This window comes from Euwallacea similis, chromosome 1 (assembly GCF_039881205.1).
Source record: "Euwallacea similis isolate ESF13 chromosome 1, ESF131.1, whole genome shotgun sequence".
NCBI lineage: Eukaryota > Metazoa > Arthropoda > Insecta > Coleoptera > Curculionidae > Euwallacea > Euwallacea similis.
The window spans coordinates 2,021,306-2,039,912 of NC_089609.1; the positions used below are offsets into that span (position 1 = coordinate 2,021,306).

The window sequence follows — 18,607 nt, forward strand, 5'->3', positions numbered from 1 at the left end:
TCTTTACTGCCATATTTCGGCCATATACATATAAGGATTTTCTACAAAATGCGGGATAAAAATTTGAATAGTTCAGTTTAAATTATAACACAACATTTTTATTAATCACCGGAGGAATGATCTCTAAACTTCAAACATAAAGTGCCCGTCAAAATTTTTTAATTTTTCTTTCTAAAGATGACCATCCACCCTCCTGATTCCGCTTAGAGACCTTGCCATATATTTGCCCCCAAACACACATTTCCTTAGAACAAATAATAAGTTTCAGATGTTTACATGAATAAACATCGTATTATTCACTGCACACGTAACGTGTGGTAACGTAATCCGAACTTCCACATCTCGTTATTTGTCCCACTGTCTCATACTTAGACATCAATATATGTTTAGGAGAGGTAAGTAACACATTCACTGTGCAAAAACTAAATTTACGGCCTTTATGTAAGAAAAGCTGTATAGTTGTTACATGAAGGCATTATAAAACAGAAAAATCTTAATATATTTTTGCTATTCTTTTCAAGCAGTCTGATTGAAAATACGGGATTTGGTCTCGAAATTTAGTGCAATACCAACCCACTGTGTCGGCGGCGGAGCTTTGATCTCCATGAAACATTCCTCCTGAACCTTCAATGATTCCTAGTCGTTCCTTTTTGATAAAATACCGAGCGATCATGCCACAGCGGTGGGTGCATCTCGAAGTAGAAAAGTGATTTTAGTTTCTCTCTTACCATAATTCGGGAAATTTTTTTTTTTTTTAATTCGAAAATTTCGTTTTTTTCGAAACAACTGAAAAACCAAAAATAATTCTAAAAAAATCTAATTGTACCACGGGTCTATTCTAGAAAAAGTGCAGCTTTCCTCCCATTTCACCACGTCTGTATCTGTTACGGTTTACGTGTTTTCCAAGTTTTATCCCTGTTGGGATTATGTTATTAACTGTTTAAACAAAATTAGTTAGTCCTAGAATTGATGAAACCCCGAATATATGTAAACTAAAAATAGCTACAGATACACCTTCGTAGGCAACATCCCCATGCTGGGCCTCCTCTCGAAGAGCCTACATGCCCCATCTGGAAAAAAAACGTATTTAGGTTTCACCTAGCAATTCCATCGTGTTGAACCGACTATGAAATTATCACGGCACACTAAAAAGTTTATCTTTTGTAAAGCGGTTGTTTTGTATCGGGCCGAGCGAGCGGCATTCATTTATTTTCTCTTCCCTCCGTTAGTCGGTTTATTGCCTGGTTCGCATCGAGAACGCATTGAAAAACTCGTCCGCTCTTCGCTCGTTTCTGTTTCAACTTCGCTTCACTAAACGCGCATTTCTTTTGAGGAAAACGACTCTTTTCCGGGATCTCATGAGAGAACCATGCCTCAAAATCGGGTTTTCCCTCGAGCGGTCTTAGACGGTTCTTTGATATACGTGTTTATTTGACGAAAACTGTGAAAACTCGAGTGGAAACTGTCACCTATCGGTACCAAGATGAAGATCGATTGTGCTTTTGTTTTGATTCTTTCCGTCAGCTGGTGCTTCGAAGATGTTCATGCTGAAAGATGCGAACTGATCGCCGTGGAGATGTGCAAAGACCTGGGATACAATTCCACGCTAATGCCGAATCGTATGGGACATGACAACCAGATACATGCCGATCTAGGGGTAATTACAAATTTATTATCTCCCATAATACCTGCCTATATGTTATCTTTATGGTACTGTGTTATCGTGATCCTTTTTATATGATCGTGTTGTGCCGCGAGAGTGTGTGCATGTGTGTCATAAAAACATTAGAAAATTGTTACACTTACTTGAACCACCGTAAAATTTATATAATTTTTATTATTTATTGCCGCCGGTCGTGTTTATTGTCGATGCGAGCTTATTGGTTATTGGCTTTTATATCTGGGCTAAATTAATTGAAGCCATTAAACACTTAAGTTTTATTTTTCGGTTTTCGTCTTTGGGCAGCCGCGTTTTATTAACTCGTTTTTATTATCGTTTTGCCCCCCCCCCCCCGAATTTTTATTGCAAGTCTCTGGCTTTAAATTTAAATGGTTATACAGCACGACTTCTTTGAATGTTACATTTCTGTGTTTAATTCGATGATGCAGCTTAAATTAAAAAAAAACTAGTTAATGATGGAAGTGCCTTTCCAATTCATTAAAAATCCGGGCTTCTCACGGAACGCAAATGTTTCTTCTGTGCGTATAAAGCTCCATGTAAAGGGTAAGCGATGATGGCCAAATTTGACAAAGGCACGTGGTTAGAGCCAGCAACTCAACAAGTGTTAAATTGCATCAGGAACGTACTAAGTTCCTGAATGTTTGACTAGATGTATTGAACTCATGTGAACAAGATTAGCGTTCTAATAAAACCTGAAATTTGCTGAATTTCTATCCACACTTGCCTAATTTGACCACTAGCACTGACCATTATTTATATCTTCACAGGGACAGGGAAATCAAATCGTATCTACATTCAATGATAAGGGGATAAATTGGAATAGCATACACATAAAATTTATTAAAACTATTCCGCGGCCTCCTATAGGAAACTAACTTAGTAAAGGGTGGTAGTCGCAAAACAAATGCCGACGCAGGTGTATTAGGGGAAAAAAATGATTGAGGGGCACCACGATCCCAATATTATTAACTTAGCTGCGTCTGACGTGTCTCCGACATAGCAAAAATGTGAATTTATAATATACAGGGTATTTAGTACGTAGTGCAGGATGTCAAATAACGTATTAAACGAAGTTATTCTGAACTGATTTAACCAAACATACCTATATACTATACACTAAGTGTTACAGTTTTCCTGGCAATTAAGATTTTAAAAATAACATGTTAAAGAATAACAATTTATTGTTTCTGTTGTCAAATAGATTTAAAAACAAATGAAAATCAATTGCAATAATATCTAATGACGTTCTACAATCAAAGCCAACTATGAAATCCATTTACTTTTTTTTGTTTCTTCAAAATCAACATTAATTAATAAGAAGTCCCCAAACACTTTCTTTGTTTATGTTGGAAAATAAAACATTATTTTATAGTATTAAGTATTATTTAATGCGAATATACAATCTGTATTAAAAATGATAAAAAACCAAATACCTCAAATAACTGGAAAACTATTTTAAGATAATAAATGGTTATCCTGTTGTAACTCTCATTAAAGAAAATTGGTCCAATTAAACGTCTTTGGGAGACAGCAATCCAAACTCCAATTTTTTGCGGATTTAATGGAGATTCCTAAAATATGTGAGGATTATTTGCACTCCACATTCATATGTTTTGAGAGTTCACATATCCCATCAAATGAAACCAGGCTTCATCATTAAAGAATGATAGATCTAGAAGATTGTTATTCATTCTCATTGAACCAGGTGCAATAAGTTATCCTCGTTTCATAATCTAAAGGTAGAAGTTCTTGGAACATTTGAATTTTGTAGGGAAACAAATTTAGGTTCTTTTTGAGAATTCTGGAACAGGTACCATAAGATAAATCGATTTGCTGTGACAATCTCTTCAAGGAAGTATTCGGGTTTTCATGCATTATTGGTCTTACATTTTCTACAGTGTTTGGAGTTCGTTTTTTTGGTGTTTTGCTGCCTGATTTTCTCTGAATGCTGCCGATTTTACAAAATAAATTTATAACATACTTCAGTGTATTTGTGAAGTTCAGTTTATCTGTTACAACTTCAGGAAATTTTTCACGAAATTCCCGAAAACAGGATGAATTTCATAAATCTATTCTCCATTAATTTGATGTCCATTATGAAAAGAAACTTCAATCATAAATGTTTTTTGGTCGTCCGTGAACACTATTTTGCGGTAGGTACAGGAAATCGAATTTAAACAAACGATACGGTGATCTTAAAAGCGACTAATTTTTTATAAAACGGATAAAATTAATAAAATAGCAGAGAAAGGAAAACGAAAAAATACAAAAACCGAATGGTAAATAATCAAAATAATAAATAATGATTGGCTAAATGTTTCTGGAAGAAGCGTTTCGACATGAAAAATTAGCAAATAATGTAAGTTACTCAGGTAACCAAATATACATAAACGATAATCGACATATGTTCTTTTCTTCAACAAATTCCACAGATTACTAGATATGAAATTTAAATGATCACTCTGTACTACAAACTAGGAAAATCATGTTTATGAAGTTCTAAGTAAGTAACAAAGCCATTTTAGATTTTATAGCTTAAGTAATTTAAACAATCCATTCATACATAATAAAAAATTTAGAACATTTTTGTGATGAAAGGACTTATTGTTCTTCTGCACTTCAATAATTGTAGAAAAGCACGGTCAAATTAAAAAATATTAAAAACTTAATTGTCAGGAAAACTGTAACACTTGGTATATAGGGATGTTTGATTAAATTAATTCAGAATGACCTCCTGTAATAACTTATTCAGTATCCTTCACTACCTACCAAATACCCTTTATATCTAATGGTCAACGAAATGTCAAAAGCATCTCCTCTAGTCGGCCGTTATAAAAGTGCTCATGCTCAGATCTGCATCGATGAAATGTCGGATCTCTGCTGTGATGACCCGGGAACGGGTTCGATGCCCAGTCTGGTAGATTTTTTTTTGTATATAATCCAAAAAGGTGAGAAAAATAGTATACTATGTCTATAACTCGCGAAAAACTTAACACACCTGCGTGATTGTGATACTTACGGAATGGGTACGCGGATGTCAGTTTGATTTTGCTGCTCACATCCCGTTCCAACTCCAGCGATGGTCCCATAATGTTTTTCCGAGTAATGATAATATTATGGGCGCTGTAAATAATGTTGCAATCTGCGATTACGATGCATATTGTCGGTACTTGAAAGCGGTAAAAAAGCATAAAATTGCGACAAAGAGATCCGTGAAAAGCCGCCTACATGACGTTGGTGTATGTGATCCAAAACAAAACCAACAGACTGGAGTCGAGACGTTATCGTGGTTTATTTGTCGAGAATTGCAATTAGCCAATTCAAAATTTATTAGTTATTTGCTCAGTCCTGCAGAGGGCATAAAACTTTTAGGGGATTTTTATCGCAGATGGCAGATACGTAAACAAATGAAAAATCAAAGCTAACTTTGATATATACATTAAAGCAAGTAGAGGCGCTTTGATGTCTGAGAATGTTTATTAATCAAAAACAATTTGAAACCGTTTTGTTTAAAGCTGGCGTCGGCGACTGGCTTCTTGGCTTTTAAGATAAAAAATAGTTATTTTTGTTAGGTTATGACGCGAACTATTTTTGCTTGGATTCGAGTGTTGCAGGAGGATGCTCGTCAATTCGTCAAAACAGCGACGTTAATGTCGTTTCCTAAGGTAAACCTCGCCTTCGGTAAATATCCAGAAATAATAAATCACGGATTCTTTCAGTCGTTGCTATCGCAAGCGGACACAATGGTATGGGGTTTCTCCATAAAATGTGCAACAGCTGACGATTTAACAGCTTGTTTTGATCCCTGTACAGCCTAATTCTGGATGCTGAAAGACACGCTAATGAGAACGTGAAAGTGCCAAAAGATTTGGCCGCACTGACGAACGCGTCCAGGAAATTTACCTTACGGCTTCAAATTTCCGGCGATATTTACTTTTTGGCCACTTTTTGCGGGATTTATGAGTGTGAGCGCCGTCAAAACTGCGTAAACCGACTGTACCGGTTGCATCATGAAATTCGCTCCCTCAAATTTAAATCAGCTTTTTCGACAGTTGCAGGATGCTTTATGTATTTTCGCACAGCCGCACCGGGGGGAATGCCGGACGCTGGGGTTAGTAGTGATGGAGTTAAGTTGAAAAATTTAACAAAATGTTACCCCAAAAAAAATACCGTAGTCCTTGCGAAGACGTCCCGGATATTAGCGCAATAGCTACGTTAGTATTGAAGGTCGTATGTTTTAAATACCTGGTCGTTTTTTCCCAGGCTTTTCCAAACCGAATGAATTCATCCATAAAAGACAAAAATCATCCGACATGGGATACTTAACCGACACAAATGCCTGAATTCTGCAGCTCTTCACATCCGATGTTAATGATGTACTCGCATAACTGTAGCTTTGAAGTAAAACAATGGGAGTTGCAGCGATACCCCGCTGTAAAGATCCATCGGATGTTACAGAACTGCACTCAAAATGTCAAAATACGCTGCAGGATCCGAGAGATTTGTTTGACCGCACTGAGTGAGAAGCGCGTCCGACAGACTCATTTTACGTTTTTAAATCCCCGACGATTTTTACCTTTTCATCACTTCTTGCGGGATTTATGGTTCACAAGCACGCTCGAATTATCGATGAAACTGATGATACGGCGTAAATCCCGCAAGAAATGGCGAAAGAGCAAAAATCGCCGGGAATTTGAAGGCGTAAAATGAGTTTGCCCTTCGCACCAAGAAACGCCTGCAAGTTCATTTTACGCCTTCAAATTCCCGACGATTTTTAGTTTTTCACTAGTTTGGCAGGATTTATGCACTATCACGCAGTTTTTACCGATAATTTGGCCGATATGTGATAGTGGGGCCTAACCTGAACAATAATATCTCAAAATCGTGTTTCTGTTATCACGACAAATTTAATTAATTCAATCTCGTTTAGTTAATCATTCGTGGAACGCTATATTCGTAAGTGCCTATTCAGTATATAACAGAGCGAGTATATGAACCATTTTAGGGGGAAGCTAATTATTTTACTACTGCAAGCCCCGCTGTATTATTATAATACAACAAAACATGGTTTTTTCAACCGGCAATATTTAATAGCTTTTACTCAATACGTCTAACTTGATCACGAAACTTGCGGTAGGTACAAGGTTGTACGCACCCCTATTGGCCATTGGGGGTTATTGTTCACAAATTCTCACACTAGTTCGCCATTAATTTACTCGACCTTTCCAAGTCAACAACTTGAACTATAATGACATCATGCAGGAACGTCTGTCTATTCTTCTTCACACCACATCTTCGCCATTGACCGGACTGCGTCCTCAGACAATCAATCATGGATGCAGTTGAAAGTAACCTTTCATTCGCCGCCGCTGGTTTCAGAGCACAAAAACTCGTACGGGTATTCTTGATTTGATGCCTCGAAGAAGCGAACCCGAGACGGGACCGGAGATGAAACACGCAACTAAAAACTATAATTCGAAATTTGTCCCGGTACCGGTACGACGAATTGTAAAGAATGCCCGGGCAAAAACAGCAAGGAACATTAACCACGGCCATTCCTCTATAATGGAGACGAATGTTAGGCCGCCGAATGTGAAAAAGTCCGGTAAAAATGCCCTCCAGATTTCAAGGGGCACTTCTTTGATAATGGGGAGCTTAGCCAAAGTATTTCTAGAGGTATGGCGCTGTAGATGAGAAAGAAGAGCCTAATAAGATACCCTTTGGTGTTTTCATCTTCGTTTTTTTTTCCGCTTTACCTGGTCGTCACCATCGGCCATGATTCACTGAGGGTAGTTTTCTATTACTCAGACATATGTTTGTAGGAATTTTTTTCCTATTTCAGGCCGAAGAATTTTCTCTTCAAGTTGCCCCGTGTGTTTAAGACACTCTGTATAGAGAGATTCGAACTTACGAAGGCAGGCTTTAGGTTGCTGCGATCATGTGAATGCCATCAAGTTTTGGTCGGCAAGAATACAAGAATTTTAGTTGGATATTCGAAAAACAAACCTCGACATAAAGCCCTCATAAAAAATAATCTCTACGGAATAAATTAAGTTTCAGAGGCGTATTTTATTGTATTTAATCGGAGAGCTTTAGATGACAAAAATTTGGCAAAAACTTGAATTTTTTCAGATTATTGGTTGTACACCTGAGAGCTGTAAATGACGGAAGAGAAACTAAGTATTTTTCATATCATGTCGAGTTGGTGGTCGTTCTTCGAAAAAACGATCTTGCCGCTACTTATCTGATGACAAAAGTGCTGCCGAGCATGGCACTCACACTCTGGAACTAATGATGTTCCACTAATTGTGATTTATATGGTATAATCAACTACAAACAATTTATAGAGATTTTAAAGACGACATTCAACGTATACAACAATGTGACACAAATCTCTGCTTCATCCAGAACTCGGTTTCAAAACTTGAGCATAATGGAGAAAATGTTGCATTTTTATCGTGAATTTTCTTTTAACTGGAACAGGCTCAGTCCTTCCATCTCGTTCAAACGGACTAATTTATAAGTAAACGGACTAAAGCCTGCTATCAACCTGAACCTGCGCGTATTCGGAACATCGTTAATTTCAATCATAACGTCGTGGGCGGGACACTCCGAGTCCAGAAAATCCAAACATATCGAGTTCTAAAGGTAAATGAAATGAAGAAAAAACTGCAATTCGGGTTTCTCCGAATGGGAAAATTTGCAAACAAAACTGTGAATTCTTGAAAATGTTTTTTTGCACGGGCAATTTCCCCTTTTAATAATACCTCATATTACATCTTAATTTAATTTTTTTCTCAAAAAGTCAACATTACAACAGCTCCCCATGTCCTTTACCGATCTCGTGTTCACTCGAAATCGCTCCAAACCACCTCATTTCTGGTTTTTCCATTTTATCTGTTGGTAACTTATCCCAATTGATTTATGGCCCTCACACCTTTTGATAACACTATAAACACACGTGACACAACGCGTTACGTACTGGATGGAGAATGTGCATATGTAGGAACAATGGTGTTTAATATATTTTAGGCAGCTTAGGACCAACGGTTTGTTAATCATTGCTTTTAATTTTTCAAGGTTTTTCCCTCAATTTACTAGTTCTCCAAAAGATCCCATCTTAGATCATAAAAAGCATCTGAAATCACCCCCAAATCAAACGAAACTGCCTCTAATAAGCATAACTTCTCCAAACGTTTCTCAGGGTCTTCAGTAATTTCGATTCGTTATGGACCAGAACTATGGAGATTATAAGTTTAGATGTGTTCGAGGTATCCCGTTGCGTCTCTAATGCGCATTAAAAACGGTTATTAGGTCTCGTCGCTGGCAATTTATACTCGATTCTTGGCAATATCTGAAGAGCAACGCTTTAAATTTAATTATAGCTGTGAATGGGCTTCGATTACTGCAATAATGAAAAATCATTTTAGGGCATACCGGTGGATGCATGCTGGGATTTTTAATTAAAATTTAGTACTGGGTTTAAATTTTTATTCCGTCGTACCAAAAGATTTCTACTGGTAATAGAAACATTTCAATGAGAGTAACGACGAGGTGTTCCTGGTAATGCTTGAAAAGCAAATATCCTGTATACATATGTTGTTTTGTTCTGTTGAATGACGACTTTTTCGTGTTAAAAGATAAAATTAATCTCAGTTATAGTCACATTACAACCCTTCCGACTTTTCTTTTAAAAGACCTTTGCACCTACATGTAAACTCCCCGAAGACTTTAACAGATTTCCGTAATTTTTAGCACGTCAAAGGCGGACAAGTATTTACTTTAAAGCAAGGTGCGAAATTTTGATATTTATTTTTAATTTATTACGTTCCTCCAGCTCTTCTAAAAATAAACTCTGCAGTTGTGACCTGGTACCGCTCCAAACATGCTCAATAACACTCGAGTTTGTTTATCTGTCGATCTCTCTTTCGGTACAAGGAGTGTTTGCATAGGCAGATCTATCTAAAGACGTGTATACATTAACATTATTTATATGAATAAGTAATAGGTAAATAGTTGGTAGTGGACAATGGGCCCTTTCACGTATTTGCCCGCTAATCATTTGCGGCAAAATTTTTGCGCTTCTTTGTTCCATCATACGAGTTTTTTTTACTACTAAGTACTACCCATCAAAGAGAGTTTAAAACACCGCCCGGGTGTCTTTATCAGGTACTAATTTTTTTATATCGCATATACCTTAAGAACGAAAACACTTACACCCCATTGACTATACTGAATAACATACATTTTCCAAGTTACTTCGAGTTATCCATAAGCCTCAAAAAGTCTCCTTTGAATTACCCTGAATTATTAGAAATTTTAATTGTTTTCTGCGAAACACAAGAGTTCCAATAATTCCCTTCATATCTCACTAAGTTGCTCATGACACATGTAGATGGTAGAAGATCTTTTCAATTCACTCCGGATTACTCGCAAAGCCCATAAATTTCGTTTCCTGTAGATTCGGGTTACTCAGAAGTTTAAGTCTTCTCTCAGAAACAAAAGAACTCAGAAAAATATTTCTCCCCTGTGAACTCAGGTCACTCGCGATTATCAAAAATCTCCAGTCATGTCACTCTCGGTTGCTTATACTTAAATTTGCCCTTAGCTTCCTCCTCTTAGGAATTGAAATCTCCACAAGTTGCTCAGAAGCACAAAAATTTCCCTCGATGTCACTTCGAATTACTCAGAAAGTAAAATCTCCCTTCTGTTACTCCAAGTGATTCATCTTAAGTTTCTGTTTCTCTCCGGGTTACTTGAATTATCTCTATTACTCAGACATGAAAGTGTCGATTCATTTCACTCTGGGTTGTTCAGTAATATGTCTTGATGTTTTTCTCCGCTCTGTGCAGGTTCTCGATATATTGAATTGATAAACCATCCTTTGCCAATTCAATATACAAAGTCTTCTAATCTTCTAATTTAAATGCAAGTGCAAATCCATAACTTGAAACTAGTAACCATCAGCAACTAAATGAACCGATACCGAAAAGAAGTTTCAATCCTAATCAGTTATTAAGATGAAATCGATAAAATCTCACTGCAAATGAATAAAATTCCTCTTAAAAACAATTTTGCCTTTACGAGACTATTTCCCTGAACCATGTTCGCCATAAATTATCTCCGATGCCTTTGCAGATTGTTCAAATAGCATCGAAATTATAACAGATGAGTTATTAGTCTTTAGTACCAAAGGCGGATAAAGGCACTATAGAGGCATTCCTGTTTACGACCGCAAAGGCCCAGTGTAGCGGGTTTTATCCATTAAGCAATGTTGTCGGCTTGTCATAATAGGAACCACAGATGAGCTATGATTTTTGCTGTTTTTAGATCAACAGAAACAAACACTAGTGACTAGACATTAGTGACAGGTGACAGTTCTGATTCGAAAATTGGTTAGTTGGCCAGTTGGTCGCTTATCCAGTCAAATTTGGAAAGGAATCCCAATGGCGAATTCGAGCATTCAAGTCTACGTTTTGAGTTTAGCGATAGGACTTTATTTGAACTCTATGAAGGGAAAACTTGATACTCCTCTTCTTCCACATTATATGTGGTATTCATTACCTTTGATAAATATGAGAAGAGAAAAAGATGACGAAAAGATTGTGCAAGAAAGTGAAAGGATGGATTTTGCCCTTGTTCTTATGAATATGTACTTGAAACAACAGATTTCTTTAGCATTTGCAATCGTTTTAGTTCCAGCCATACAAGAATTGACAAGCTGCTTCCTTGGCGAAGTTCTTAAAAATTGCTTTTCAGTAGTTCATCGCCTCTCCCTTCTCGCCGTATTGTTTGTTTGAATGACACCTGATATCAGTAAATAAATAACCAAATAAAAGCTTTTTATTATCGTGTCATAGAAGCACAAATATTAAAAAAGAACAACAAATCTGAACACATGGACAGATGGTCCCAGGTGTTGGAACTTGGCACATCAAAGCCGCCGCCGCCGCCGCCGCCGTCGCCTAATTAGATTTTTGGGCAGTCGAATGAATTGACCTTCAATTCGGCATTCGGGAAAGAATCAAACTTGCCAGAAGAAACACGTTCATCACATACGACCACTGCTAAAATCTTCTGTTACAAATCTATTTGAATGAAGTACCAGGGGAGGCGACAACATCGCTGATCGTTCGGGCAGAACTAAAGCCGTAATGACCGTCTTTCTGAAGGCATGACGAACCGCCGTTGCCGCTCTTCGTACCATCATCCTGACAGTGATATTTTCTAAGAACGCACTGTACCGGGGCTAAGATATGGAGGGGGGTGGTACAGGGTCGGGTCTCGTCCCTTTTTTTTAACCCTCTCTAGTGGGTTTTATTTGACCCTCTAGGTTTAAAACTAGCAAAAGTTGACCTAAAACAAAAACACCGAGACTCTGAGCAATATCAGCTGTTTTAAGATTTCTTAAAATCGAGTAGATGAGTTTACGTGAGGATGATAGTGAGGTGATATTTGGACAAACGTTTCTCTGTTTGAGTACTTGGGAGCGACCATCGACAGCAAGTTAACCTAAGAAAATCAAATGAAAAAAACGTGCGATAAGACAATGACAACTGCGCAAGACATTATAGTTCCATGGTTTGGTAACCAACGATGGATAAGATTTGCTATGCGTTAAAGTTGGTTAAAGCTACAGCTAGTAGTTTGCCTGACCATTCCACATACGGAAAGGCACGCAACATCTTGCTGAACTTGTCAGAGTTTCCAATCTAGATGGAGAAGGGAGGTATGGCTTTTCGTAGGAAACTAATTGAGAGTTGTCGGTTCGGCCCATTCGACGGGACATTTCAATCGTACTATCAGAGAAGTACCATAATAATCGACTAAGGCTGACGCCATCATGTAGAGTAACTATTTTCAAGAGAGAAGAATTTACAATCGAACTTCTTCAGTCCCTCATTTACTGTATCAACAGTCAACAGTTGCCAAGCGGTAAGGTGTGGATGGGTGATTACATCCAATATTGTGACATTATGAAAAACTGATTGAATATCATTTTTAAATGTCTACACTTGAAGGAAAATAACTTTTCTATACCTCAAAATCAAAATTACTTAGTAATAAAATCATTAAATACCTATAATTATTCGCTCTCGCAATTCGTGGTACCCTCGCTGGTTTCATACCAATCTTGACCCATCTTGATAAATATTTCTTGTGGGACACGTTGAATTAATATTTTACCTGCGAATCGTGTGGGTCCGCCCCTGGCCAGACCCATTATTAGACCGTCGGACTTTGAGGCCCCAAAGCCCGAGCGGCACCTGTGCGGGGCTAATTACAAGGCGGCGAGACTCACAAAGGCGCCTGGGTATTCTTGATTATGTCCAGTTTTACCTACCTACTCGAGGGGCCAGTAGCGGCACTGTTCCTAAATTACACAATGCGAAAAGACTGGCCCGTAGGTGTGAACTAATTGCCCTTTCTTCAATTTTTCGTTGAATGCGGGAAGAATTTCCAGTTTGGGTGATGTTGATGATATACTGTGTTATTATTCTTTTTCGACTTTGACTTGGGTCAAGCGTGGAACTGTGATCATTAGTTTTTCGTCACAGAGTCCATCGTGAGTTGGACTGGAAGTCGTGACGTCATGTGTTTGTCTTCGCTGACCATCGCCGATAAACAGCTCAGTGTCGTATGCAGGCGAGCAATACACCAATCCACTTGCACAAAATTCTCAAAAAATGAAAAGAACGGCAATTCGGTGACGAAAAAATGTCCTTTTTGGTTATTTTTGTGAGATTAGGGATTTTATTGTACATTTTCAACTATGGTTTCTTTTAAAAAATGAAAACAGGAAAGCTCAAGCTTCGCTAACCATCTGACAATGTGGCTCCCATTTTAAATTTCCATCAAAGCCTGACATCCCTCGTTGAACATCAACGCCCCCAAAAACAAAAACCAAGAGCGCCATTAGCCACTTCTTGTAAAAACGACTAAGTAGTCGAATTTGGAGCACCGAGGATAACAAGAATGACCGTCGTTTTAGCTTTGGATGTCTTCACATTTAGTGGAGCGAATAGGGATTTGAACAAAAGCGAGAAGAAACTGAAAATGTTTCTTGGTTCTGTAACGGTCTCACAAGCTATGACATTAAGCTACAATACATCTCATCATGTTCCCAGCTAGTCAAAACGTGCCAAACAACATCATCACGATCACTCATCAATATTCTTTCCTGCAAGCCCCGCTACACCTTTAGGCATCACGTTTAACAAAACTTCAAAGGAGTCTTCTGCTGCCTCTTCTGCATTTTCCTGTATCTCCACTGCGTTGCTCAATACAACCAATTAAAATCGAAAAACTCGCAGTGATAAATCAAAGCACAAAACTATTAATAACATTGTTTATGGATGAAAAACGTGCTTCGGCCGGTGGCTATCGTTAATCGGCCGTTCTAAGCATGGAACATGAGCTTTTGAAACCTTATCAACCAAAATAGAATTATCGGATTCAAGTTTCAGTTACAAGCTGAAACCACAAAGGACAAAAGGCATTGGAGGGCGATTTGTTAATTTATACAGTGGGATGATATTGGATTTCTGAAAACCGTTTTGCTTGTTTTTTTGGTGCCAATCTCCGAACTTTTAGTGCGGCAAAGTAAAATATCGCTTCACAGAAATGTAAATGACTAAGCGGTTTACGTTTAATAATATGATTTACTTAAGCATTCAGCTACATTAAGAATTTTATTTATTTATAATGGGCATTTCACGCGAGTAGTGTATGTTCCGCTGTTATAAACACTGTTTAATGGGTTTAATTGACTAACTGGAGGCGGTATATTCTGGTGTTGAAACCAGCAGAAATCTAATATACACAGGTTTAAGAAACCCTAAAATTTTAGAGTAGACATAAATCAGTTAGGTTTTCCTTCAAACGTATAAAATTTACGTAAATATTTTATCCCAGGCTATTTCGAGAAGGATTTTAAACGTGTTGACTGAAATCCAGGGAATAGATCAAATTGATGGATAGTGCTCTTCAAAGGCATACGCATTTATTATTAAAATGCTAATTGAGTCACCTCATTCTTGGAAGCGTTTTGTTCACAATTTTCCATTGTTGAATTTAAAAATCAACGCATCTTTGATGTATCAAAAACATCCACATCTTCTCCATGTGCGCCCACGTGACGTGTTTATTCAGTTTTGTATTGAAGTGCTATAGGAAATTTGCCCGACTAAAGCAATAATTTTATGATAAGCAAACACTAACATAAACTTTTATTGCCCTGTTTATAAAAGTGTTTCTCCCTGCGATATTTGAAAGTTATATTATTAAATATCGCATCGATGCCTTATCAACGTTTATCAGCAAATTTGTGGTAATACGCTTTGTCGGCGATCGTACGCATACCAAACTCCGTTGTCGCTTTTTTCCTTCGAATATTCACCGATCAAGTACAGGATGTTCAAAGTTGCGGTTTGCCCAAATTGAAAACCTCAAATGATGAGTCTGTGTTTGGGCTCCGTCTCCCGAATAAGGAAGTGCATTGTTAGCTATTGTCTAAAGGGTTATTTCACTGTTTACCAGTTACATATTTGAATAACACTATCTTTTTTAATGGAACGGATGTGAATGATAATATTTCAGAAAAATTAAAAATAAGGCCTCATTATGATGTCAGGCGTGTCGTCGCCCTAAAACGCGCTCTCCCACGCGTCATCAAGCAATGCTCTTCTTATTATACTCTACGCAGTAACTCACCGGCCCTTTACTTGTAATATTGCATTAAGTAGGTTAGTAAAAGAAGACCGAATCGGTCCTCCAAACGAATCCAATATAATACACACAAAAAAACCGTACAGCTTATAAAGATACGGACCTGAAGTGCGGCAAATACTTGATACTATTTGTTTAATCTTTTAATTACGATTTAAAGATAATTGTCCATTAACTTAAAAGCTTTTCGTGTACCTGTATGCCTGCCCGAGCCGCTCAGATAAAAGCGGAATCGAATTAATATGTTATCGGGCTAGCAATGATAATTGCCAGTTATAAAACGAGATATAAGTCGAGGATGTTTATTGATACTTAAATCGAATTGTCTCATTATCACGGGTGTCTGCATTTAAATCAATTCCTATTAATTCATGATCTAATACCACAATAAACATTTTATTGCAGCTGAAGCTCTACGAGCCATTGCTCTCTCTCCAATGCTCAAGAAATATCCGCCTCTTAATTTGCTCATTGTTCGTCCCCATGTGCTCAGAACACGTCCGCAACCCCATTCTGGCATGCAGGTGGCTGTGCGAGAAGGTCAGGGATGATTGCATGAAATCTGGGGAAGCGGTGGGACTACCTTGGCCTCGTGAGCTCAATTGCTCCAGGTACATTTGCAGAATTTTTTTATTTGCTCTTTTTATCAATATTATTTTCTAGTTTTCCTGAAGCTCCAGACTTATGCATGGCGCCCCCAGATGATGTAGAGCCCACTCAGACGCACTACTTCGTCCCAGATGATATTCCTTTCAATATAAACTGCCCTCCCAATACTGCTCCTCACGGGGGTAAATGTGTGCCAATCTGCAAAAGTACACAGCACTTTGATCCAGAGGAAGTAGCTACTTTTGAGGTAATTGTTCATTTTAGTTTTCACAAGCATGTTTCAATAGCCATTAATGGTTTCTAGATTTGGGTAGCTGTATGGTCCATCGTCTGTCTAGTTTTCACCACCTTTGGGCTAATTACTTTTGTACTGCAGCCGAAACGATTCAGATGGCCCGCCCGACCAATCTTGTATCTGACATCTTGTGGTTTTGTCACATGTACAATTTATCTTATTCGGTGGATTGAGGGCCCGTATACGTGTGCAGGTATGTGTTTCTTCACATTCGAAGCTGTTTAATTCCCAAATTTAATTGATAAATCTCATTAGTAATGATACGTCGATAATCTGCATCCTTATACAAAAATAGTCTGTGGTAATCAACAAAGTACCATGTAATTGATTATTAGCATTGATTTGTGCAGTGATTTATAAGTATTTTGAGAGCTATTTCCTTTTCCGATTTAAATAATCTACTTTTTTGGAATTAACTCCACATCTTAATTGGACGATAGCCAGTGATCACTTACAAGTATTTGCACTCAAATCGTGGGGATTATTTCTAGTGTTTGTGTAGTCTTTGAAACTGAGCGTTTTCGGGAACTTTGCAAGTAGTAAAAGCTTATCTACCTAGAAATCAAGGTTCTTGACTTGAACGCTTTCCCTACATTGTTACCACTTATTTCACTTTTACAAGCCCAAAAATATTAATAATTTTTAGAATACATGTTAAGATACCTAGCGCTTACTAAACCTTTTCTCTTTCAGGACACCTAGCCTACGAAAAACCTGCAGAAAGTCTCTCATGCGTAGGAATTGCTCTCATCCTACTCTTCTGTGACATCGCTTATACCCTCTGGTGGACCGTATTCTGTTTAGTCTGGTTCCTGAGCGCTATGAAAGAATGGTCAACTGAAGCCATCGAGAAAGTGTCCACTAGACTACATGCAATTGTTTGGAGCTTCTCTGCCATTCCAATGTTTTACGTACTAATGTCCAACCACATCAGCATCAACCACCTGTCAGGGTTTTGCGAAGTGACTAACAGAGTTCTAGTGTTCTTCCAATTATTCTTCATGGTGATCAGTAGTATTTTGGGCGTTCTTACTTCAGTGGCCTTAAAGAACGTCAGGAAAACACTTATAATCGGCGGCAGCAGCCCGCTGAAACTCGAACGTTTGTTCTATAGACTTCTAGTCATAAGCATTGGAATAAGCGTGCCTTATTTGATGTACCTAATGTGCCAGTTCTACAACACGTTCACTTTATCGTTAGTGAAACTAGTGTTAAGGAAAACGAGCATAATTTTTGCCACTCTTTGGGTTTACAGCCCGAAAACCTTCGACATGTGGAGGGACCTGTTTTGTTTCTGTAAGAAATCGAGTGACGAAAACTCGAATCAAACGAATAGCAGTGTATTCTCTTCGTTGTTGTCGAGAGTAGCAAGGAGTAGGGATAATAATAACAAGAGCTGTAATAATTCTCTTATCACCAATAGTAAGGGTATCATCATTGTGGAAGAAAAAAAGACAATATTTGACATATTTTTCGCCAGCACCTCACACAACGTGCCTGTAACGCGAGTGTAAAATTTACACTCGCAAGAATAGGAATTTATGTAATTAATATGCTCTTCTGAGAAATTCACTGTTCTCGTCCTGAATTAACACTATTGCTTCTGAAGCGTTTAATAAGCATTAAATTATCTAATGACAGGATAAATTGGTATTGTTTCTTAGATAACAATAACGTAATTACTTATTACGTGACTAGAGAACGTTTCATAATTGACAAATTTTCCATACATCTTCCGTGCCTTGAATCCGTGGTTTACTCTAGCTTATAGATTGTAAAAAGTTTACTGTTTATTAATTGTATATACAGGGTGTCCCATTAAAAGCTATGATTGAAGATTACACAAAAACGGTACGTTGTACGGAAAGGTTTAAAATAAAAATTATCCGGCAAAGAGGGGGATATGTTATGAAGATAGTGACTTTTAGCCAAAATGTCATTTTAAGGTCATTTCAAAAGCAACTTTTTTTCCAAACGGCAACTCTGTATTTTTTTACAGATCCTTATAGACTTTCAAAAAATGAATATCTTTTATTTGAACAATTTTTTTATTAGACGTTTTGCTGCAGAGTTATCCTTGATTTTTAACCAATTTTTGAGATAGTCGAAATCATTGCATTTTTTTTTCTAGAAAAGTTTTGCAATGCATATCTTATTTATAACTCATAATACTTCTATCTAATCAAAATAAAAATTTTAAATGTTTGAAACTTTTTTTCATGCAACGTACCGTTTTTGAGTAATCTTCAATCACAACTTTAAATGGGACATCTTGTATATAGTGTCTGTAATGT

General features: G+C 37.5%; 1 protein-coding gene across 1 annotated transcript; it reads left to right on the forward strand.

Annotated features, from left to right (window-relative positions):
* The first annotated feature begins 1,181 nt into the window (after window positions 1-1,181).
* LOC136417128 (frizzled-10-A-like) lies at window positions 1,182-18,595 on the forward strand. The gene is made up of 5 exons (XM_066402696.1): window positions 1,182-1,657; window positions 15,815-16,020; window positions 16,073-16,265; window positions 16,323-16,506; window positions 17,007-18,595. Exons 1-5 carry the CDS (start codon window positions 1,484-1,486, stop codon window positions 17,825-17,827), a joined length of 1,578 nt encoding a protein of 525 aa, XP_066258793.1. The 5' UTR covers window positions 1,182-1,483; the 3' UTR covers window positions 17,828-18,595.
* Window positions 18,596-18,607: the final 12 nt, after the last annotated feature.

What these genes read in the sequence shown, in the direction of transcription:
- LOC136417128 (XM_066402696.1), top strand. Translation starts at nt 1,484, where the DNA reads ATGAAGATCGATTGTGCTTTTGTTTTGATTCTTTCCGTCAGCTGGTGC. An exon ending in AGATACATGCCGATCTAGGG is followed by an intron (nt 1,658 to 15,814) that starts GTAATTACAAAT and finishes ATTTTATTGCAG; the next exon opens with CTGAAGCTCTACGAGCCATT. An exon ending in CGTGAGCTCAATTGCTCCAG is followed by an intron (nt 16,021 to 16,072) that starts GTACATTTGCAG and finishes ATTATTTTCTAG; the next exon opens with TTTTCCTGAAGCTCCAGACT.